General features: G+C 40.9%; 2 protein-coding genes across 3 annotated transcripts; one reads left to right on the forward strand and one right to left on the reverse strand.

Moving 5' to 3' along the window:
- The first annotated feature begins 2,903 nt into the window (after positions 1-2,903).
- Pino (protein pinocchio) lies at positions 2,904-15,185 on the forward strand. Of its 2 annotated transcripts, XR_013898676.1 has the most exons (6): positions 2,904-2,927; positions 5,746-5,845; positions 6,629-6,787; positions 10,724-10,853; positions 11,274-13,562; positions 13,604-15,185. XR_013898676.1 is itself a non-coding variant. In XM_080278297.1 (5 exons), exons 2-5 carry the CDS (start codon positions 5,802-5,804, stop codon positions 11,382-11,384), a joined length of 444 nt encoding a protein of 147 aa, XP_080134423.1. In that variant the 5' UTR covers positions 2,904-2,927; positions 5,746-5,801; the 3' UTR covers positions 11,385-15,185. The 2 variants fall into 2 exon arrangements, 1 of the variants encoding a protein (XP_080134423.1); XM_080278297.1 differs by having other exon boundaries at positions 11,274-15,185.
- A 7,823-nt stretch (positions 15,186-23,008) lies between these two features.
- Positions 23,009-25,100, reverse strand: LOC145407212 (uncharacterized). Its single transcript, XM_080278248.1, has 2 exons — positions 25,012-25,100; positions 23,009-23,739 (listed from the first exon to the last, which is right to left on the reverse strand). The coding sequence occupies exon 2, from the start codon at positions 23,714-23,716 to the stop codon at positions 23,009-23,011; it is 708 nt and encodes a 235-aa protein (XP_080134374.1). The 5' UTR covers positions 23,717-23,739; positions 25,012-25,100.
- Positions 25,101-25,700: the final 600 nt, after the last annotated feature.

Here is a 25,700-nt window from a genome sequence, read left to right on the forward strand (position 1 = left end):
AAAGAGGCCAGCGGAATTAAAGAGACGGGATTTAAAGAGGCCAGCGGAATTAAAGAGACGGGATTTAAAGAGGCCAGCGGAATTAAAGAGACGGGATTTAAAGAGGCCAGCGGAATTAAAGAGACGGGATTTAAAGAGGCCAGCGGAATTAAAGAGATGGGATTTAAAGAGGCCAGCGGAATTAAAGAGACGGGATTTAAAGAGGCCAGCGGAATTAAAGAGACGGGATTTAAAGAGGCCAGCGGAATTAAAGACAGCAGTGCAATTAATGACGGTAAACAACAACTATTTATGTACGATATTTATTTTTTTATTATTTACCTATTATATTTTTTAGGGAATTTTACTCCGTCTGTGTAAAATCTATAAGACTGAAGAGGTTAAGAATTACTGTTAAATCCTTCATCTATTACAATACTAGCTTAAGTAAACATTTAATTATAGCAAGAATATAATAATTATAATAATAATAATAATAATAATAATAATAATGGCAGGCCAAGACTCGGAAGCGGAAGTAACGAAGTGAGGATCCAATGTCGTGCGAGGGAGAGATTGAGAGAGAGAGAGAGAGAGAGAGAGAGAGAGAGAGAGAGGGGGGGGGGAAGAAAAAGTCGCTTAATTTCCGTAGTGTCGCAACCTGTCAAAAAAAAATCGCACACACACACACACACACACACACACACACACACACACACACACACACACCTTCCCATTCCGTCCCCACTACATCCTATCAGAGCCGAATTTGGCACTATTGCGAAACACCCGGAATCATATTACCCCCAAAACACGTGCTCGTCGACACAGGAAGGCCCGTAGCACCTGTTCTGTTGCGACTTGTTCTCTGTCTTTCACCTTAATATTTTCTTGCATATTACCTGTATCACTTAGGTAACGATTAAGGTCGTATCGGTAACGAGATATAAGAGCTGACTCAAGCGTTATTGCGAACACTGAAATTTAGACGAATGCTATTATTATTATTATCATTATTATTATTATTATTACTACAACTACTACTACTACTGCTACTACTACTATTACTACTACTATCATCATCATCACTCCCTAATCGCTCTCTTATCGTCTCTATTAATCTTGCCTTTACCATACGATTTTTATATCTTAGTTGCCCCGAGTAGTGAGCGAGACTTTTTCTTTTCTAATTTGCTTAGTTACGTTCCTTCCTTCCTTCTTTCCTTCCTATCTTCCTCCTCCTCCTTTTTTTTTCTTCTCTTCTTCCTCCTTCTCCTCCTCTTTCTTCTTCCTCTTCCTCTTACTCTTCCTCCTCCTTCTCTTCTTCTTCCTCTTTTTTTCTTCTTTTACAGCATATTTCCCGTACTTCAGTGACAGAATATGGCAACACTAAGGCTCTACATACCTTCCATGGCACTTCTTCGTGACCAGCATCTTATTCCCGTGTTAATCTCAGGTCACAGCACATCATTCAATATGGTGAGATGGCAATTTTATGCTTAGACAACCCATCAGTCCCCAGGGGGCCTGTGTGTGTGTGTGTGTGTGTGTGTGTGTGTGTGTGTGTGTGTGTGTGTGTGTGTGTGTGTGTGTGTGTGTGTGTGTGTGTGTGAATTTTGATGGAAAGAAACATAGCGTACCGTCCTCCGCCTATCAGCTCATAGTCGCCAAGCCCACAGGTCCGTCATCGGGGGATCTCCCTTTGTTAATGTCCAAAAACGCCTAATTCCCTCTTTTTAACATTACCACGGATACTAAAGACTTAAAATACAAGAGTACAGTCAGATACCCTTCAAATAAGTCAGTACCACTATGTTACGTGAATCTGCTTGCGGAAAATAAACACAAACAGTACAGGTCTTTGCTCTTACGTAACACATGGTCATTACTTACTACGGAACGGTATTTCATGCGCACCTTATTATTATCATCGATGTGCCTTGCGTAACGGCTTGTAAATCCATACTTATGTCCATCGACCTCCCTGTCTAATTACTTACCTATCTATCTACCTACCAACCTCCCTACCTATACCTATTTACTTACCTACCTATCACCTTACCTGCTTTCCTACCTACCTACCCCTCTACCTACCTACTCACCTGCCAGCCTACCTACCTACCTACCTATCTCCTATCTACCTACCTACCTATCAACCTACCTGCTTACCTACCTACCTACCTATCTGCCTGTTTACCTGTCTATCTACCTACCTACCTATTTACCTGTCTACCTATCTACCTACCGTACCTATCAACTTACCTGCTTACCCAGCTACCTACCTACACCTACTTACCTGTCTACCTACCTACCTGTCTACCTATTGCCTTAATCCCGGAAAGGGTGGCCACAAACGAATCGTCTCCATGTCACCATGTCCTCGACAATCAAGGTACCCTCTCTCCAACCTACAGTACACCACCCTAACCCCTACACCGTCCCCACTCACATCAGCACCTGACGACGAATAAAGGTACCTGGCAAGATGTTTGAGAGAAAATACTGACAAATAAATAAATCCATGTAATATAACGGAGTACACAGGGAATTTATAACCGAGCGATCACGTTTTCAGGATCAAACCGACTGTTCCCACTCTTATTAAAACCCAGGAGAGAGATTAAGGACATTTAAATCAAGGCTACATCATTTCCTAGGTGTATTCTTGAGCAACTGTCCCCCCGAATAGGCCTCCCCTTTGCAATACACGTAGAAAAAGGCCCACCTGAATGCTAAATTGTGAAATACGGAACGAAAGTTTACCTCCTGTGACCTCTGTAAGGAGGGTTCCGATTGGCTAGGTCGGGATGAGAGCTGGTTTGTGATTGGCTAGGCCGTGGGCGGGACGCGGGTGAGGGCCAGTGGGAGTCACCGTCGCCGCGTCGCTCCGTTTGACGTGTAGTTACCGCCTTGACGTCGTCGTGGGAAGGTGCACTACCTCAACACCGGTAAATACTCATTATCAACACATTTGAAAATTTCCATAAGCAAACAGCGACTGGGGGAAAAAAAAAGGTCTAAGTGCAAATGTAGGACCTATCTTTAGTACAAAATTCGACTCACTGCTGAGGACTACAGTTGAAAATATATACAAATTTCATTATATTAACACCAAAGATCCATTAACATATACTGACAACCATTACTAAAGTGAACGATGAAAATTATTTAGTGTCCCAAACAATATCGACTTCCTTACCCTTATAACAAAGTGCATAACTAATACATGTAACGAAAAATACGTGAATTTGACGCGACAATCTCATACCTGATCGTGGGTAATATTTTTAGTCACGAAGAAGTGCTAAATTTAGGGTTAAAACAAGAACTTGGGAGTGGAAAGTTCTTGGCGCCAGAACAGTGGAGCGGGGCGTGGTGTGTGTGTGTGTGCGTGTGTGTGTGAGAGAGAGAGAGAGAGAGAGAGAGAGAGAGAGAGAGAGAGAGAGAGAGAGAAGGGATAAACTGAAGACAAACGTGGATATGGAAGGATAAGTAATGAGAAGACAAAATACTGATGAGTGAGACAGGTAAAGAAAGGAGTAAAGATGTGAAAATGAGGCAAACTGTGTGTGTGTGTGTGTGTGTGTGTGTGTGTGAGAGAGAGAGAGAGAGAGAGATGGACGGAGAATGAAAAAGGGCAATAAGGAAGACGATACTGGAAAGAGAAGCAGGGAGATGGTAAGACAGGCAGGACGAAGGAAAAACGAGAGAGAGAGAGAGAGAGAGAGAGAGAGAGAGAGAGAAGGGGAAGGGGGGTAAGGAAACGTAGTGGAAAGTTCCCAAGACTAGAGTGGGGAGAGTAGGGTAGGGGGAGAGGGTCGTCACCACGCTCTCCATAACCACACCGCTCTTACATGGATTATCTAGCATTATTTTTACCTAGGACAATTTCAACACTGAAGTAGTATGAACACATCTGTAACCACACGAGTGCTGTTTGTAATCAGGAGAGTCGCGATACATACAGATATATTACCTTACTGATACAACGGCGGTGAGAAAATTACAAAATCTAGGTAACGCCGTCTTCGCCTTAGTTGGTACGTTACTTAGAAATGAAAACAGAGGCTTGGAGTACTTATTTTGAGGAGACAGTTGCGTGTTGGTCTGAATACCGACAGGCAAACTTACTTCCGTTTCATAAGCCACAGGAATTAATCACAGTACCGTTCTCAGGTCTTAAACATACTGGAAACCTGTCTTAATCTCCCCATCCAAGTCCCAATTGAATGCCAACCCATCACACTCCGCATCGTCTTATTTATTACAGCCGCTATTTACCAGTAGTAGTAGTAGTAGCAGCAGAAGCAGTAGTATCTATTGCCCAACTCCTTATCCCAAGTTCATCATTCACGAGGGAGAGATAGCAATTTTTCGCCTTGGTAATGTGAACAGAGTGTAGCAACTATTCACAAACCTCTGATATCCCAGTCAACTTGTAGAATCCACCTGGAGAAAATCGTCAGGTGTCAGTAATAATAATAATAATAATAATAATAATAATAATACCGAAGTGCGTCTACGGCAACGACAAAGTAATCGTCATGAAAACTGGATCTAGTATCCTGGAAACAATCGATGGAGAGAGAGAGAGAGAGAGAGAGAGAGAGCTTCTGGAGACTTGACCAATACCAACCCGCGAGTCATAACACCACAACACAGCATTCCAGGCCTGAGAGAGAGAGAGAGAGAGAGAGAGAGAGAGAGAGTTTCTGGAGACATCTAAACCAATACCAACCACAAGCGAGTCAACAGTACAACACAGCATTCCAGGTCTGAGAGAGAGAGAGAGAGAGAGAGAGAGAGAGAGAGTTTCTGGAGACATCTAAACCAATACCAACCACAAGCGAGTCAACAGTACAACACAGCATTCCAGGTCTGAGAGAGAGAGAGAGAGAGAGAGAGAGAGAGAGAGAGAGAGACTTGACCAATACCAACCCGCGAGTCATAACACCACAACACAGCATTCCAGGTCTGAGAGAGAGAGAGAGAGAGAGAGAGAGAGAGAGAGAGAGAGAGAGAGAGAGAGATTAGAGGCTCACCGAATTTCACACAACCACGACTTCATATTCAAGCTGTGAATGGCCTAGTTCCGTCACATGAAAACAAAGCATTCACAGTAACCAAGGAGACTGATTTCCACCTCATACAACAGACTTATTGAATTTCACATAACTACGAAACAGGTGAAAACAGAGAGTAACAGCGCAACGCCAGCTTATGCAACAGGAGTGACGTGGGGGGAGGCGGTGTGAATAAGTCAAACACCCGATGACATTAAGGGATTAGGCCACTTCAGTTAGACAAAAACAACCAGACTGGGAATAATATGTATTGTGGAGCGACGCAGTTGGAGTGACAGCTGCAGACACACACACACACACACACACACACACACACACACACACACACACACAGCAAAAACAAAAGCGATAATCTGGAGAGTTGCGGTTCAAGACAAAAACTCACCGACTGACATTTATCTGACCTTCGACTGAACGGGGAAGTAGCAATCTTCACTGAGTATGGACGTAACTAGCCTTGAGAGAGAGAGAGAGAGAGAGAGAGAGAGAGAGAGAGAGAGAGAGAGAGGAGAGAGAGAGAGAGGAGAGAGAGAGAGGAGAGAGAGACAGAAATCAATGACCAAAATCGAAGTACCCGGTATGTCTTGTCTCATTCTTCTCTTCCCCATGGACTAACAAGCGTCCCCCTCCCCTACTTTCTTCCTTACTCCCTCGCTCACTCTCTTTATTTTCTCTCGTGCAGGGCCTAGCGTCTCAGACTCATCCGTCTACTCAGCCACCCAGCGACCATCCCAAATCATGTCCTGCGGAGTTATGCAGCCTGACACATACTTCACTAACAGGTAAATACACACTCATTAATGTCTACCTTCTTTTACAGTATGTCTGCCTACCGTCTTTATCTCTCTATCCATCCATCCATCTATCTATCTATCTATATATGTATGTATCTATCTATCAATCTTTCTACATACGGTACCTATCTATCTCTCTGTCCCTCCTTCCATCAGTCCATTTCTCTCTCTCTCTCTCTCTCTCACCCTGCATTCTTGTACCTCTCTCTGTCTCCCTCTCTTTCCCTCCTGCACTCGGTAATCCTCCTTTCCTCTCTCTCTCTCTCTCTCTCTCTCTCTCTCTCTCTTTCGCTGATTTCCAGTTGTCTCATTTTAAAGTAATTAAGTTGTAAGGGCAATCTAATATATATGACACAAATTTCTTAATTATTATGAAGACTGCCCATTGTATATGTACCCAATCGGTGACCTCAGCTGACCCAAGGCGACCCATTCTTAAGGCTCACCGAATTTGACGTAACCACGACTTAGCGGTCAAGTGATGTGAGCGGCTCAGATTACAGCAAACAGACTGTAACCAGTGCTGATATGAGCATTCAAGTTACCTGGGTGATGAGATTCTGCCAGGTGCAATCAATCAGTCAATTCTGTCCAGTCTTGACCTAATCTACCCCCCCAACAGGAGTCAGTCAGTCAGTCAATCAGTCATTCTACCCAGCCTTGGCCTAATCCACTCCCCCCAACAGGAGTCAGTCAGTCAGTCAACCAATCAATCAACCAATCAGTCACTTCTAACCAGCCTTAACCTGGCCTACCCCTCCCCCCCCACAGCAGTTGGCTGGGAAGGAGTGAGAAGAGCGGAAGTGCAGAACGACTTGACCTGGTGACACCCCCTGAGCTGCACCACGGCCCCCACCACAACCACACCATGACTGACCCGCCAATGATGACCCTGGAAGACCTTAGATCGCAGTACAACTCATGCTACACGTAAGTTGATATTCTACCAACCAATCTACCTATACATCGACCCATCCATCATTTTTCATCTACCTATCTACCCGCACATCCATCATCCACTATCCAAACATCTGCCTATCGATCCACCTACATGCACACCCATCCGGTTATCAGTCCACCTATCCACCCACTCATCCATCTATCCGGTTATCAATCCACCTGTCAACCAAGCCATCCACCTATCCACCCACTCATCCACCTACGCTCACAGTACAGTACATCTCTTGGTGTACATAATTCAGTACACGCTCCATCTTAAGCGTTTCAGTGCAACAAAGAACACTCCAAGAATGCCGGATTTAAAACTGAAAAACCAGGGCGCATTATGTTTGGAGGTCAAAGGAGACGCTCGGCACCTGAAATATGCCCGGTCGCTCCACACTTCACGGGGAATACCCACAAACCTCACAATAAAATAGTTTTGCCTCTCTCTCTCTCTCTCTCTCTCTCAAACACACCCACACACGTGCCGATACTGCTTATAGTTCCTTGTCACTTTTTTCCCACCTTGATAATTATAACCAACATACGGCTGAATGTTTCCTAGTGTCGTACCTCTCTTTGTCACCTTATATGACTCAAGACACAGGGAATAGGTGGCTGAAAATTACTTGACTCTTCCCGTCGTCGTGGCTGCTGGTTTCCCTAGCGTCCTGCCTTTCCTTGTTACCTTTCATGCGTCGCCGCTCAGGGAAAAGGTGGTAAACTGAGAATTACTTGACTTTTACTACTTTTTCAGGTGTTCTGTCCTCCTTTGTCATCTTTTTAGGCGTCATGACACAGGGAACATGAGTCCCGATTACCCGGGGCAATTAAATCAGTGCAGACCGGTTCAGATCGGGGCCATGTTTTTTTGTTTTTCTTGTTTTTTTTTGTGGTGGTGGTGGGGGGGGCAAACTGGACCGGTCAAGACTGGTGTAAGCCAGTCCTTATCCCAAAGGCAGAACTGCTTTGAACTGTCCTTCGCATGACGCTGCACGGTAGTAATGGACACCTAGTTTGTGATTATAAGGTAAAAGCAACACTTACAATTACTTCCTAGCAATAATTCCTTGGACTCATAACCACTGCTTATATGTGGTAACATTTTTTTTTTTTCAGTAATAAAGTAAGCTGCAATTGTGTATGGCATAGTTAAAAAGAACCCATTATCATGACTTGCTCCTTCGCCGGCCTTCCGCTCGATGTCACTTCCTATCTTCAGAAATGAGTCATAATTCGGGAACCGGTGGCCCGATTGGACTGGAAATTGTTTTATTCTTCAAGTTAGAGCATTTTAATGGTAGGTATCTTGCTCTAACAAAATCTGCGCTACATGCGCCGTTTCTGCTGTTACGGTAACAAATGAACATACAGTATATAGACGGTAAGCTAGCCGAGTGAGTTATCACATATTTTCTATGACGCAGAAGCAGCTGCAGTACACCGCACGTCAATAACACCGATATTTTATTACCCAGTCTTTCTCGTTTACGTAACCGCTCACTTCTTCGTGACTCCGCCCACACGATCCTCCAGCCAATAGGGGTTGCATTCAGGACGGTACTATAATCTAAAATCTGTTCGCTTGGCCATCAGAGGGTCAAGGAATACACTGGCCTAAACCGGTCAAGAAATGCCTAAAGGAAAAACGCGGCCTTGCGTTGTAATTTGCGCCATATCCTCATGGGTTTAGAAGGCTCACTAGCACATTTATCTTGCTGGGTTATCTCTACGTAAAAACGATGTTAAAATTGTGTGTTTTGCCAAAGGGACACACACACACACACACACACACACACACACACACACACACACACACACACTATAGATACATACATACATATAGACGGATGTTAGTTTATACAGTACATACGATACAAATTACCTATATCAGTATTACAAAGATACATGGCGAGATATCAAACGAGATACTGTGGTGCAATTTATATAAAAAAAACAGCACTAACGAAGACCTGTCATCGCCATCCTGCCAAGGGTAAACACTGAATGTAATGCTGACGCGCGTTTCACCATTCTTGCACACTGAGGGAATGTGGTGAGGGAAGGTGATGCAATGTGTGCTGATGCGACACGGATTTACGATCATATTCTCTGTGACCTTTGAGATTTCGTGTACCTATTCCTGAAGAGTTCATTCTGCTTAAGAGAAATGGCATCGTGTAATATGCTAAATAAATCCCTAAAGGTGTTGCGAAATGTTTAATGCCACCCACAGTATATGACCCTTAAAACTAAACCTCATACCGCAATAACACACTGAATAATAATAATAATAATAATAATAATATGCTACATTCACTGGGCTGTATTATTTACTTATGCAAAAGTGACTGGAAATGTTACACCTCGCGATTCTGAACATTGTACTTCACATATCCCCTTGACTGTTATTCACGCAAAGTATATCGAAATTAAAACTATATAAATAGCATACAAGTGAATATTACAATGCAGCAGAATGAGGTGATACGAAGCCTACCGATATGCGACCTACCGTCTCCTATCCACACGCTAGGAAACATAACCTGAAATCTCAAGCTATTCCCTCCAGTTCACAAGTCGGTATATTATGTACGACTCGTAAAGACCTCAAAGATATATAAAAATAGTCAAAACAACACAACAAATATAAGAAAACAAGACATTATCATTCACAATGTCAACAAACGACACTCACCTTCATGGAGTTGCCTTTATTTTGTCCTGTATCGCCTCTGATCCACTGTCTTTCCAAACACCATTGGGGTATTTTGAAGCCCATGATACGTGGTTTTGGAATATCGCACTGTTTACTAGTGTATGATGGAGAGAAGGACAGGCAGAGTAGTTTTGTTCTCGAGAACTTTGTAGCACACTGTCATGAACACAAGCGCCATGGTCCTACGTGCCTATGAATATTTACAGTCATCACGTCTTCCAAGTGGTTATTATTTTTATATCTTACGGCTTTTACAGTTTAATAACCTCTTACTAAAACAATCATAACTTTATTTTCAAAACTTATAACTCAAGGAATTTATTTTATATGGTAAAAAAAAAAAAAAAGGCTATCCATGAAAGAGGGTTATCGAAAGAGATCGTAACTTGTCTGCAATGGTCTTTCGCATAACAAAGTCTAAATTAAAATACAGGAAACTGACCTGAACAGTAGAATCTCAAGGAAAAAATAAATACGATACCAACAGGAAGTACAGTACATCTGATCATGACCTTCACCTGAACCCTCTGACTGACCTTACCAGGCTAACCTGTCCTGAATAAATAAATATGCATACATATCAGACCTACAGATGCAGGATGCTGTAACACTGAGGCCATGACCTATATGTTTTTATAGATACACTATTCAAATGGCATCGTCCCTAACTTTCCATCCTTAAATGCTAATTATATCATATGACCTACTTCACTGGCCAGTCTGTTCATAGCATCTGTTTTTAGTGTTCCCTCTTCAAATGTTCTGAGCTTTACTTACCTATTAAACGTATTAGCACTTTTTTTTTTATTCTACCACTGCCTGTAGGAAAAGCCACACACAAGGAAAAACTTGTGTTCAGATAAGGTAATATTGAGATCTTTCATAACCTGAGGAAATCCCTAACTTCTTTTAGCTCAGGTGATGACCAAATGTAGTCAGACTGGAGGAGTGATCTGACTAGTAACCAAGGAGACTCATACATACCTCACATATCAGGCTGACTGAATTTTATACAACCACAACTGGGTATTTAAGATAAAGAGAGCGACTCAGTTACCAGGTGATGTTGAACTGACTGAGTTGAAAGGTTCTGTTGAGGTGTTGGCAAACTTCTCAGCAAGCATGTATATAAGGCTTTTCTTAGTTCATTTTTTTTTCTTTTTCATTTTGCTCATACTTCTTCTATTATGTATTTCATCCCACAGATGTGGCGTGAGCTGGAGTGACAACCATGTGTCTCTGGACTGCCGAGAGTGTGGAGGATACTCACTGGAACGTCCATGCCCACGTTGTGATGGAAAATGCCTCACTTCATGGCGCAGGGATGTCTCCATGGTAAGCATAACTCAGATAACTTTACAACAAACCATGATGCAAAGATATTGAACTCTTATGCAAATGCATGTTAGTAAAAGACTAATTTTGTTTAGCCTTTACAAGCTTTTTTTTTTTTTTTTTTTTTTTTTTTTTTTTAGACATGTCTGGGTCAAACCGTACTGGTCACTATGGACAAAGCTATGATTTATATTGCAGGGGAAAATATATTTATACAGTTAGCAAAATAAATCACTTACATATAACTGCAAGATTGATTGGAGTAATAAGCAGTTTAAAAGGAGAGGAAGTGGTAATTAAAGAGTAGCTTGGAAATAACTGTCAAAGAAGGATGTCTATACAGTGTTCCTCATAAATTACTGCTGTGGTTAAATAACAAGTGAAACTAACAAACCTTCCCTCCTCCTTTTCCCCTTGCAGTCCCACAGTGTTGGCAAGGCTCAGTGGGAGGGTGAGTGCGGCTTCACCTCTCATGCCCACTTCAAGGAGGTGCTCGTAAAAGGCCTGGCCAACCTCTCAACCTCCGCGTGAGCCTCCAGAGCACTAGGCTAGTCAGGTTATTCAGGCACCTGCTGTTGAGTTGGTGATCTCAACAGGAAATCGCCAAGCAACTTTTGGTGTTGAGCGTCGGGACACCAAGCAATGCGGTGCCCTTAATGTCAACCTGGGCACACGTTGATTGACCTGCTGAGCTGAGAGTTGACCCGGGTATTTATTAAGTGACAAGTTAGAATGGTAGCTAAGGGAGACACAGTGATAAGAAGAGATTTTCCAGCATTTCAGCATTCTCCTGGTGAAGTTGTGACTGAACTGTTGAGAATAAACTCTTCACTGTGTCTCCCTCTGCTACCATTCTTGTCTTTTTGTCAGCATGAACTAGACTCTTGATTTTGGTTTTCTTTGAGATGACTTGCACCAAAGTCAGCTCAGTCAGCCGTGAGTCAGTTCAGTTGCCCGTGAGTCGCTCAAGTCACTCACTGTGTTGCAACTCGCAAGAATCTCTGGTCAGGACGGTAATTTATAGGTAGCCCCGGCAATCCTGGTCAGGTCAGGTGAGGTTGGGTGACTGTCTACATTCGCTGCACCTCACAATCAGGTTGGGTGATTGTTACATTTGCCGCACCTCACAATCTCCTGGCTGGTGGGGTCTGCCGGGGCATGTGCGTCTCGTCTTGACATCTGCAGACTTGGTCTTGGAGGCAAGTAATGACACTGAAGTACAGGCAGCAAGTGTTAATGTGTCTGGAGTGTATAAAGCAACAGCTGATTTACTTGGCTAGTGGGTACACCTTTTGGCCAAGTAGTTAGTGAGCTCGCTGTGCATGGGTTCAATTCCCATGCTATCCACTCCATAATAAACATTACTCTCTACTTTCTAACTTCTCTGTACTTTTCAACTGTTACTTGCTACTTTACATTTCCTTCAGGCTGACAAGACCAGCTCTGTTCAGGGCCAAGTTGGATACACTTTCTCGAGGCTGTTATTGTTGATAAATCATTTTATCACCATTCTCATATTCAGCTGTTCATGCCATTAACAACTTCAACTACAGAACACTTGACTTCAAAAAGGCCGCCCACACCAGAAGCTATGCGAGTCATGATACATATGCGTGTTATATGTTTCTAATTTGCCGCTAAGCTTATACAGTGAGGTAATATGCCAGAAACTACATATGCTGAGCTGCAGTTCAAGGGCACATAGCACACATGAGTGGCATGGGTTAAGTAGCTTCTAGTGAAAGACGGCCTCAAGAGTGCTGCTGTGGCCTTCTGTTCTTTGTCTCTCTGTGCTCTCCATGGTTGATTTCTTCTGTTGAGTGTAACCTCGCAAACTCCTGCCACTATTGTGGTTGTATCGGTGTCTAAAAGCGCAGTGTGTGTTGGAGGATCGTAGCCTCAGCAGTTTAGAAGACTCCCAGGCACATCTTCCTGAACTGTTTATTTCTGCATATCGCTAAGTAATTTTCCATGTTATTTATCTGCAGTCAGTATTACCAGGATAAATAACAAATGAGAGAATATTACAGCATAATATGAGAGAGAAAACATTAAGGAAGAGGTGCTATATAGCCTGCTATGCTGACGAGTCCTGTGCATGTATTACAGGTGATGCATGGTTTGACTCCACAATGTGATACCGTACAAGTACGGTATGGCCTCCAGTTGCTCTGGGTATTTCATGCACAGCCTCAGACTACTGCCAGATTCCACTAGTGCTGTAAAACCCTGATGACTCAGAACTTCATCAATATTCTAATCGGCCTGACCAAGTGTCTTAGTCAGAATACAGGCACAAGTACTTATGTTCTGACCCTTATGCAGATGATCGTTTGTTTCTCTTTAACTGGAAATGTAATTCTTTTATTTTTTTTAACCTTGACTTCTATTGTCCTGACTCCACTCAGCTTAGATCTGATTTATTTTGGTTTTATTGCACTCTTTAATTTAGCATGCAAGTGAACTAGTGAACTCTTAGGATATTGCTAAATGAGGACTTGCATGGAATATTAGAGGGAACATGAATAATATGAAAATTAAGAATCTCGGATAATACCACTGACGAAAATGTTGAGAAATGCATCTGTGAAATATGTAAGAGCTGTACGAAATGCGTTTGTGAAATATCTTGTCTAAAATATCTGTATATGTGCTTCTAACTTTTGCTGTACATCATTCATTATTCAGTATTGTTGTCAAGCATTTTCAGTCATCATGTAATAAGACATATTAAGCAACATACCTGTGAGTGCGTATAGCAAAGCTGCCCATTTGTCAGTCGCTACCATATACACCAATACAGTGCAGTATACTAAATAAGAACTATATAGTATACTTAAATAAACAACATATTGCTCATGCAAACCAGAGTATGCAATTAAAGACCTACAGTATACTTTATAAAAACAACAGTATGATTTAAGGTATACTGAATTTATAGTCTTGAAATTCACGCACAAAGGCCTGTTCTACGTGTGAAATATGTAAATACTATACTATATTGCATAATCTGCAGAAAGCCAAAGGGTTGTACTGTAAGTGGCTATAGATATTTCCAACTCTTCATTAGCGATTTAATCCGCACATTATATCTAAATATCCTTTTGTATGTCATTGATGCATATTATGTTGATATTAAGATGCTATAAGTAACATACAAGAGAATGTTAAGGTGTAATATGCAAAATAAATGACTAAGGAAGAGGTGCAACAAAGGCTCCTGTGCCACCTATTTAACAACCCTGATACCCTGACATAGCCTTTATATTTGCTCAGCTTTCTATATAATGAAGTGATTTCTATTCTGCTCATGTACTTTAGATGGAAACATGCAATAGTCTTGTTTTTACTGCTTCAGCTAGATTCACTGCACCCATGCAGAGTAAACTAGAGATTTTGGGGTTAACTTTTTGGTGTAAGCTTGAATGCTGTATGCAAGATTCTTGTCAAAATCATCACAAAATTTAACTTTCACCTTCTTAAAATTTTGCTTTACTTTTTCATCACCCTGTGCAGATTAGAGCAACCATCCTTAGTGAATAAATATACAGCTGAGTTGTATATTGGTGCAGAATTGAATGCTGTGCATTTGATTCAGTTCTATAATTGCTTCAGTAACTTAGATCCATACTGAAGGATTTTTAGTAGAGGCAGTGATCAAAGTTTTTACTCTCAGTTTTAAACTTTTAAACATATTAGGCAGTTGCAAATACCCTGTATGCTGGTCACAACTTGGATGGTTTTGATTTGGTTTTGAATGAGTGTAAATAATTGCGTTTGATCTGACTGATTTAGTTGTATGTGTGTGCACAGGAATGTTTTGTCTTCTCCATGGTGTTCTGTACAGTATTTGAGTGTTGATATCCAACTCTTCCATTTTTCACTTCATTAATCACCTTTGTGCTCAATGATAGTCCATATCAGAGTAAAATTACACTCAGTCACAACTTACATTCTTCCATACCTGCCCAAGCTTCTTTACTTTAGCTCCATCACTTGTACCTAGACCACTTCAGACCTGAATTACAGTTACAGGTGATGGAGTTTAAATAAAGGAGTACTGGCAGATTTAGAGGCATCAGTTGTGGCTGAGTGTAGTCCTAATTTGGCATGGATTATAAACCTGTGTAAATCTGCCATCAGGGAAAAGATGAAATATTTCTGTACATTTGCAAACAAATACAGATGGTATGAATCTTTTTCTTCCCAGTATTCTGCAATTTCATTTTCTTATAATTCTTTACTACAAAATGTGTATTTATTTTGTAACCTGCTTGGCTTCACTGTAATGGTGGATGCTAGTCAGGTGAATTTTTTATAATAAATGTCAAAAACTCATTGAATTGTTTTCTTAACCTACTGTCTGTTACATGGAGATTTATTAACATTTTCTGTGAGTGGACTGGGACACAGCTAAGGACAAAAATGGCAATAAGGGAAAGACTCAGGGATAAAATGGCAGGGAGCAAAAAGGACTGCAGCTGAGTCAGTGCAGTCAATGGGTACCTGAGCATGAAGTGGGATGGAATCAAGAACTGCAGTTGTGGTATTAATGTGGACATGACTGAAAGCAAAAAGAGAAATACTCCAAGATGGTTTGGCCATGTGGAGAAGACGGTAAACAAGGGACTGAATAGGAGTGCATATGTGAATTTCTACCTCATATGCAACCATGACAGTACAGTATCCAAAAGAGTGGCCCAATTCCATCAGATGAAAACAAACTGGCTACAATAATCAAGCATCATTTCATATTCTGACATAAAATTCACCATCATCATTAACAGCATCATCACCCAGGCCCATTTTTTCCATCAAAAGATGGAGTGAGGAAGTAAGGCAATAACTCATTCAAACAACAGCTAGCACAGGTTTGACAATAACTATTCATTTAATAATAACAACAGGTTTAATGGAAGATTTCACAGTACATAAACAAGCCTAACTATTTTTGTTTCTGCAGATGCATTAACGTATTTTATTCCTGTTAAAAACCAGTGATTTTGTTTGGCCGGAAGGAAGCCTGTTCTTCTTTCACCTTAACTTGGCCCAGATGTTCATCCTTTTGCAGCTTATTTCACATAGCTCAGTGACAATGTAGTGGCTCTATGTCCTTCCCACAGCACTACTTTGTGACAAGCAGCATACTGAAGTTAATCTTTTGCTATAACTCAGCATTCAAGATGGAGAGAAGGCAGTTGGAGTATAGCAGTCAGTCAACCCTTTCAGCCAGAAATGCACATTTCCCATGTCATTCTTGCTGCCTCCAGATAATTTTATTTAGCTTCAGGGAGACCTCATACTGTGAAGAGGTTAGTGAAGGTTGTATCTACAACCTCCAGCTTAAAAAGTGTCTCCAAAAATGAGTAAAACACTCTGGAGATGGGGAAGAACAGGACATCATTGTACTCCAGGGGTTAAAACCTATATGATTCAACTTTTTTCTTTTTTTGCTACTTGGGACACATCATCACCATCACAATCACCATCATCATTGCTGTCTGCCAGGCTCACAATCAATTATCTGGTTAAGAAGAGAGATGTAATAAACACAGAACAACTTCACTCTGATTATCCATATTCCTAATGATCCACAGTTTTCATCAGCCACCACTAACATTTTCAAGACCAATTTATTTTTCTGTATTTTTATTTTTGCTACTTCCACTTGATTTTGCTCAGCTTAGAGGACTTCTGGCAGTAGGGCTGATAGCAGCTGCATATGAACATGTGCATATTAGAGCAACTGCATCTAAAATTATGTTCACCCTTTGAGGGTCTGGAACTACTGTATACCATTTTTACTCTAACTTGGACTAAAACTGCAATTGCTCCATCTTGAATACTGACCTGCAGTAAAAGATTAACAACAGCATATGATACTAGTCATGAAGAAGTGCTCTGGAAAGGATGTAGAGTCATAGCCTTGTGTTTTTCTGCCACTGAGCTACACGAAATAAAGCAGCAAAGGACGGGAATCTGGGCCAAGTTAGGGTTAACAGGGTATGTCTCTGGTAACCCCTTTGCCCAACAATGTCTCTTCTAAGCTGAACAAAACTGCTGCACTGAAAAAATAAAATAAATAATAAAAATAATAACTTAATAAAGTCATGGGATAAAGGGGTTAACACACTGCTTCACCATTACTGAAACAAAGTGATCCAAAGGGCCCCAGGGATAAAAGTCTGAGGGTAATTAAAACCAACATGTACAATGAGCAACAAATGTCCTCTCCCTTGCTATCCTCTCCATGGACTTTGAAAATTTGGGTCATATTATTACAGGCTTTTGCAGACTACTTAATGCTTCTTCTGCAGTGATTTATTTTGCACAATACACCTCACTATCCTCTTGTATGTCACTTATGCAACCAATGGTGATGATATAAACAACACACAAAATTATGCCCAGGTGTACTATGCATAACATCAATGTGGAAGAGAAGATACAATGCCAACAATATAACTAATAACATGGCCCTTAGTCTGGTGGCTCCAAAGCAAACGATACTGATGTTAATGAAGTGTGGCCTAATACAGTCACCAGTGTTTATACTCTTTTCACCTTAACTTTGCCAAGATTTTCATCTTTTCACACTTATCACATTCAGCTCTGTGACACAGCAGATAATGCTATGGCTCTGCCTCCATTCCACAGCACTTCTTTGTTGCTAGTACTGTACCTTATTCCAGTGTCATCTGTCAATACAACTCAGCATTTAAGATTAAGAGACTGCAATTTTTAGGCCAAGTTAAAGTGAGAAGACTATAGCTGTTCCAGACTCATTAGGCTGATTGTCAATGGACAGAGGAAGAGAAAAGGCAATGGGATTTCTGTCGCTGATTGTACACTGAACACAGCTCCACCAAGACACGTTTGCCCGCACAATTCCATGACATATTTTTTCCCTTTAATTCTGCCAGATGATACATTTTTTTTTTACTTTATTTTTGCTGGTGGATGTACTTTTTCCATTTATATTTTTCTGTTAATACCTATTTTTCATATTATTTTTATCAGACGATATACTTTTCCTTTAATTTTTGTCCAATGACCTGTTTTTTCCATTTTGTATTTTTCTCTTTGTATTTGTTATGTCTAGATGCTTTCATTCACTGATGTATAAACTTTTTGATCCGGAGAGGTCAGGTGCAGCCTCCATTCACCTTTTTACTTCAAGACGTCTAACTTATGCTAAATAAAAACCAAGCATAAAGTAAAATTATGTTATGGGACTGAAAGGGCTAACTCACACACACACACACACACACACACTGCAACATAGGTAACATGAAACAACACACAGTAAACAAGGAAGGCAAAAACTGTCCCATATCTGTTTACAATACACTCTCTGAGAAATATATAACACACATGATGATAACAACATGGCAGTAGTAGTTTCAGCCCTAAGCTTATCTGAACATGAACCCAGTGGACCGCTGGCTTTAGCTGCCCTCTTACTGCAGTCCACCATCCTCCTTTTGGGGTACAGGGAGGGAGCTGAGGGATTTTTGTCGATCTTCCTTTCAGGGGATACAGAAGGAGTTTAGGGACATTTATATAACTGGGCATCTCCACTGCCAAGCTACATCAGTGCCACCACATGAGGGCACCCCTCTCCAGCACTTAACACCTGGTACACAATGAGTAGACTATAATATTCAGATTCACATTATCAGATCTCCAGTTCAACGCTCTCCAGAAATGGTAACATATAATGATATATTTACCCCGGTGAAATAGTCCATTACATGTAAGGGCAGATGACCGGCCTACTTCCTTCGGTGGGGAAAAAAAAAAAAAAAAGTCACACAATACATATAGATTCCATTATATTACCCCAACAAGGCATAGGAGGCCAAGGCTAGTCTAACACAGTCCTCTTAAGGGAAGATGACCAGCCTAATTCCCCCTGTGGCATGACAAAAGAGATCCCATTTACTAATTATATCTGCGACTGAAAACACACTGATGGTATCTCACAGTCTGTAAGACACTCCAATCTGTATAAAATTTACCACTTGTACTGCAGTAGTGATGCAAGTCACATATATCTGATTCATTTAAAACTACAGTATAATTTTTCTTGTTTAAAAAATAGTATAAATCACATAAGCCAATGACTCAATTAACTTCCAATTCTTCTGTATAAAATCAATTAGAATCTCTTACAGTACACTTCACGTCATCGACATTTTATTTCTGCATAAAGATTTTCATTCACTCATTCATTATCTAATCCTTTGATGCCTCATGAGGAGCATAGGAGCCCAGGGCTAGGCAAGTTGGTCCTGACATTTAAGATGAGTGTGACCAGCCTCACTCATCCCTGAGTGGTATTACATGAGCAATAAACCTCAACCACCCCTTGGATATAAACCTGCAGGTTGAGCCAGTACATAAAGATAATGACAGTAAATAAAAACAGCATGACAGATAAAGATGATAAGTATAAATTACAAACTACATTTTGCATATGACTCACGTGGCAATTTTCTTCTTCATAAAAATAATGCTGATAAATATAAACAACACAAGATAAAGATGATAAATTAAAAGACACACGATATTTCCCACATACATCCTCTGATAATCGCTTTTATCTGTATAAAAATGAAAATAAATCACATATACCAGGAGTTCATTTAACTAACTTTTTTCTCTGGATAAATATGAGCATAAATCACATATAATTCATCTATTTCTGTATAAAAATGAAACTAAATCACACATATTCATACCAGTAACTCGCTTAGCCCACCACTTTTCACTGTATAAAAATGAATACAAACCACATTTAACAACTACCTTCTGTTTAAAGTTGGACATAAATCACAAAGTTTATTTCATCGTCATTTTACCTATACAGTACAGTAATCCCTCATCTTTCAAGGGGTTACGTTACATGGACACACAAGGAATGAATTTCCGTGAGGCTGTGTAATTTTTAACTCCCTGGATCTCGGGATGTATTTTTTTATGTTTTTCTTCCTATCTCCAGATGATCTTACTCGGCTTAGGACATATTTTTCACACTGGAGGGGTGAGGTATGTCCTTACTTAACACCTTCACTACCCGAGGTCTGACCTAAGCTAAATAAAATTGCCTGGATGAAGGAAGAATCAACCTAAATATTCAGCATGGCCCATATATCGCCATTACCACTTCGCCTGGTGATTTTGTGTGTGTTGTGGAGATGGTTCAATCAGTGTTAGCAGTATCCACCCTGCATCCTTTATTCATTTCCCACACCCATGTACACACCAGCCAACTGACCCATCCCCAAAGCACGCAATATACAGCCACGTGAGCTTCTAGTACAGTGCTTTTTACGGGGCCACCCTGTATGTCACTCGGATTTCGGGGGATAAAACAAAGGGCTCCCACAACCATAATTAAACTATGTAATGGCCTAAAATCCTTTGTAGTGTCCCAAACCATCACCAGACGTTAGAACACAGTATGCAGATGATCCAAAGTGGCAAGTGGAAATGTTGGGTGGGACAGACACACATTAGAGAATTCAAGCTTTAAACTGTCTCTCTCTCCCACCCAACATCTCCACATTAGAATACACCATTTAAAAAAGCATTCTGAGATTATTTAACACCCAGTCTTGTTAAATTATCAAAAAACACTTAAAAGTATTGTACTTTGTGATGGTTAAATCATCAATGAAGAAACAGAACCAGCAAAGCTGAGCACCACAAGACAATGGATGACTGCATAATAATGATGAATAAATACAATATCAGAAATCTCACAGCTCCTTTCAACTACCCCTTTTTTCTGTATAAAAATTTATAAAAAAAAACACATACATTTCACTTTAACACTTTTTTTTTATTATAAAAAAGTAAATTAAAAATGACAAAAAAATATATCACACGTAACTTTTTAAACTATTACTTTTGGCTGTACAAAAATGATGCAACAAAAACCACAATAAAATTACACACAGCTTGTCTTAATGGTCACTATTTCTTCAATATAAAAATCATGAATGGAAAGCACACTTACAAAATCATATGACAGAGTGGATGGACAAGGAATGTGAAAAATATTAAGAATATATGGAGGAAATGGGAAGTTGTTGAATGCCGTGAAGAGTATGTACAAGGGTGCTAAGGCTGCAGTGTGTGTAGTGAACTGAGTGAATTTTTCTATCTGAATCTTGGATTGAAACATGGATGTGTCATGTCTCTATGGTTGTTCAATCCGCATATGGATGGGATTATAAAAGAGATACGAGACAGAGCATTGGATGTTGGAGAGGCTCTAATAAGAGAGGGCAGCATTTGGAAACTTCCTGTATTGTTGTTTGCTGCCAATACTGTATTGTTCAGTGAAAACGAAGGGGAACTGCAAGGCTTGGTGAGTGAGTTTGGGAGAGTGTGTAAGAAACGGAATCCAAAAGTGAATGTAGGGAAGAGTAAAGTTGTAGTCTTTGAGAGAAATGAAGTCACTGAATGTACAGTGAGGATGGATGAGGAGGAAATAGAAAATGTGTGTGCACTTAACTACTAGGGTAGTGTGATGGGTAAGGATGAAAGTTTGGAGGATGAAGTGCTTGAATGGGTACAAGGAAGAAAGGTTGCTGGTTCTTTGAAAGCAGTGATAAGAAACAGGGAAGTAAGCAAGGAAGTGAAAAAGTTGCCACATGATAGTACAGTATTATGATACCAACCGTAACGTATGGAAGTGAAGCTTGGACGTTGTTGGAAGGACACAAGGCAAGAGTAAGCAGTTAAAAATGAGTTATTTGAGAGGAGCATGTGGAGTTACATAGAGAGATAAACTGACAAATGAGGAAGTGAAAGAGCATTGTGGTGTGGATGTGGATGTGATAGAAAGCATCAGGAAAAAAATATCGAGGTGGTCTGGCCATGTGGAGAGGACGGAGAACTAGAGATTGACGAGGAGTGTATATGAATGAGGTGGAGGGGGGGAGAGGGAGGAGGAGGAGGCCAAGAATGAGATGGAGGGATGGAATGGAGAGGAATATAAGAGAGGTAGTGTGTGAGCTAGGGGTAGGGGAATGAAATACAGGGGGACAGGGCGACATGGAGGCAATTTGTTTGTGGCACTCCTTACAGGATTGAGGCATCTGGCAATAGATAGACAGACTGACAGAAAGCACACAAAAGTTGTATACAGTGTAATTAATGCAACCGTTACATTTTTTTTATATAACATAGAAGTCAATTTCTTCCTGTATAAAAATGATCACAAAGGAAAGCACACAACAGATCTCATACACAAATCAAATAATTACTTTCTTTTTTCTTTATAAAAATAATCACTTGTCCATGCAAAGAAAATGGAACATCTACAACTTTTCATTGACGTTTTGTTCTGCATGCTGCAAACTTCATCCCACCATTTGAGGAGCAGGGGACCTGTGGCGAGGATATTGCAGTCCTATATGATTAAAGATAGATGAGCAAGTCACTTCCTTGTAAGGCGGTATATGATAAGCCTCCAGTAATCACTAAGAACTGAAATTATGGAAGGCTATCACAATGACTGGGACATCCTAACCAAAAGGCCACCAGGGGCTCTCATCGTGTTATGGGCAGACAATTTTTTTCAGGTTTTAGGGAAGAGCTCCTGTCATGAAGGAGCTAATGAAGGTTGTATCTAACCCCTTCAGTTTGAAATGTCTTCATTATGCAAAGAAAAGAGAACTGAAGACATCAGCATTTTGAAGGAATTACTATCTCTTTGTATGATAAACCCATTGGTGTGAAGCAGTTAGAAACACTCCCCATTAAGTTCATCAGTACCATGACCAGCAGCATAATTAAGATTTTAAAAATGGGGTAAGAAAGCCTAATTATGGGCTGACTGAAGAAGAACTTTAAGAAAAGAAGTCCCCCAGACATTTGGGATGGCCAGGAATATTTTCAGGATGTCCAGTGCCACCATGGCCACTCCTCTGGTTATGCTAATAACAATGATTATCACTTTCACTTCACTCTTGTAACAACCTGACAATTTTATTCAGCTTAGGATATATTTCCCACAGTGAAGGGGTTAAAAACATCTATATTAAACCACTTTTATTTCTTCTTTCTACCATTGGATTTCTTTTTTCCAGAATAGAAAATAAGTGTCAGGATGATGGGTTAAAGTCTGAATTACTTACGACTCAGAATGATATTTTGCCAAGCCGCCGGAGCCGCTCAATGTGAAGGTGGTGGAGGACACGATTAAATGAGAAGTATTGGTTGTTGTCCGTGGGGTTCAGGCGAGGGTAAGACAGGCTTAGGGACTCTGGCAGTTCCCGTCTGGCGATCATATCCTCTGTTATGCCTGCCTGTCCCACCAAGAGTTCATTTCTCATTCCACCCTGCTCTACCATTAGCTCATTTGACATGGCCCCAAGGTCCCCCTGCCCTGTTATACCATTCCCAAGCCCATTCAGGCCTGGGCACACCATACCATTAACACTGCCTGCCTGCCCTACCATTAGCTCGTTCCTCATTCCATCTTGCCCTTCCATTAGCTCATGTGACATGCCCCCAAGGTCTCCCTGCCTTGCCATACCATTCCCAAGACCATTTAAGTTTGGACAACCCATACTGTTAACACCGTGCCCTGTATGCACATTATTGTTCAAGCCATTCACCATCACATCACCCAGTTGGCCCTGCATTGCATCTGCAGGAGGTCCTAAGTGTCCAGGGTATTGGGGTATGGGGTGTCCGGACTGTGATGGTATGGAGGGATGTCCTGGGTGAGGTAAAAGCATGGCACTGGAGCCGTTCAGCAAGCGTGCCGAGCCATCCAGGTGCAGGTTATTGATGCGTTTGGACAGCGGCTCCTCTTCTGGGGTCTGGTCACGTCCTCGCTTCATGGTGACGACTCAGCACGTGGGTTCTGGAGGGCAGGACTTTGTCAACATGATAGACACACTGTGGCATGACTTCTATCTATCTATCTACAGCTAGATGCCATAATCCCGTAATGGGTGGCTGTTTGTCTTTGGGTTAGTGGACGGGAAAAGGCACAAACCCTCCGCCAACCTACTTGCTGACAAGTAGGGAACATGTGTGGGATGATTATATATTACCACCCAGCACTGTAAATGGAATAAGATGGTAATATATCAATTTTGCTACAAGTATTGTCATTACTAGCGTACCCAGAAGCTGTTTGTATGTCAAATAAAAGAAAGTATGACAGCTTCCTGGTGTGTCACTATTAGAATCATGATAATGAGTTCTCATTACACCTTGAAGTGAAATAAATGTTCAGCTTACCTTTTCAGTTAAAAGTGAACTAATAACCGGAAGCAAAGGATGCAATACTCGTCCTTATGGAATTATTATTGGGAAATAGTTGTAAGCGCTGTCATTACCGTACCTTATACTGTACCGTAATAATCCACCGAGACTCACGGAATTTGAATTTCTCTCCAGACATTAATAACTTACTACTTCAGCCATAACTGATCCTTTTTTTCAATTCAGGTTTAAACAAGTATTCATTTCAAGAAGCATCTAGTCATCTACATTTATATCACTGTCCTATGTCACTGCTGACTGTTATTTGTGCAAATTCTATTTTTAAAATAATACAGTATTTAACTTTCACTTCTGTTGGCCATCTTTGCTGTATCAGCTGTTTACCCCAGGCATGGAATGCTCCTCCCTGTACTTGCTGCCCAGTGCTACCGCGCATCTTTTGTGTGCAGGACTGGGTAAACTCAGTCCTGGCTCTGGGGGTAGGACCGCTAGAGATTGGTCTTGGCCGGTCTGATTTTTCTGAAACTGTCTTACCAGAACAGCCACGGGACTAGTCCTGACCGGCCTGAATGGCTCACAAAAACGTGGCTTAAATTGAAGAAAAAAGAAATAATTTGTGAACAAAGATATAAATAACTGTACAGATTAATCTGAGTGTCAGAGGATCAGTAACTATGAAAAACTGTTACAAAGGAAAGTGTGGTACCATTACAGGATGTTTTTACGAATCACATGGAAATTTAAAGAAAAAAAATCTTCAATAGGTGAATATAACCTAGGTACAAGACGCTATTTCAGTCTTTACACCCAATCAGTGGGGAAATGGAGACTAACATGAGGCCTACAGGAAGTTGCATGCAAGAAACATGATTTTCGGTTAGAGTTAAAACAAAATAAATCTCACCTTTACCAATGGAACACAATGAAGTATCTTCAGCACAGCCTCTTGCGCCATGTGCCAATTGGGAAGCTGCCTCAGTCTTCATAATCGAAAACTGGAGGCATAAGGACGACATGAGGAAGTGACATGCAAGTGACGTTGTGAGAGCGACCAGCAAGAGGGGTCAGGCTGGACGCACTTCTCCCACCATGTCACCTCACTCCCGCCGCCTGCTTTATCATATACTTCTCGCCACATACGCCAGGACCCAGCAGCACTCGGGAATAAGTTCGGTCATGGTGCTTCTGGCCTCAGTTGCAAAGTTTGACGTCCACACCGAGAGCGAGGAAAAATTAGGGTGACTGGTGGACTGTCTCCCACTATGGATTTTTCTATATGCTTCATCAGCCAACTTATCTTTATTATATTTCAAGGAATTATTAACCAATACATAAATACAGTAAGCACCACGCAACAATTCTACAATATACAAAAAAGATTTGGGCCAAAATATAATGATCCGATAAGGAAGACCATATAGACTGTCACCAGGGATAAAATATATAAATATTTACATTACTTACTAAATATAGTACGCCGTCTTTAATGACAAGCAAATTTTATATTAACAAAAGCTAACTACTACTTGCAACACCATTAGTTTCTGATACTATGGCCTCTTTGTACCTACCCACCGACAGAGGGAGTTCAGT

Source organism: Coenobita brevimanus, chromosome 72 (genome assembly GCF_032717465.1).
Source record: "Coenobita brevimanus isolate Jiangsu-jjx chromosome 72, ASM3271746v2, whole genome shotgun sequence".
NCBI lineage: Eukaryota > Metazoa > Arthropoda > Malacostraca > Decapoda > Coenobitidae > Coenobita > Coenobita brevimanus.

Coding starts and splice junctions, on each gene's coding strand:
- Pino (XM_080278297.1), top strand. CDS start 5,802: ATGTCCTGCGGAGTTATGCAGCCTGACACATACTTCACTAACAG. Junction 5,846..6,628: donor GACACATACTTCACTAACAG/GTAAATACACAC, acceptor CCCCCCCCACAG/CAGTTGGCTGGGAAGGAGTG. Junction 6,788..10,723: donor CAGTACAACTCATGCTACAC/GTAAGTTGATAT, acceptor TTCATCCCACAG/ATGTGGCGTGAGCTGGAGTG.
- LOC145407212 (XM_080278248.1), bottom strand. CDS start 23,716: ATGAAGCGAGGACGTGACCAGACCCCAGAAGAGGAGCCGCTGTCCAAA.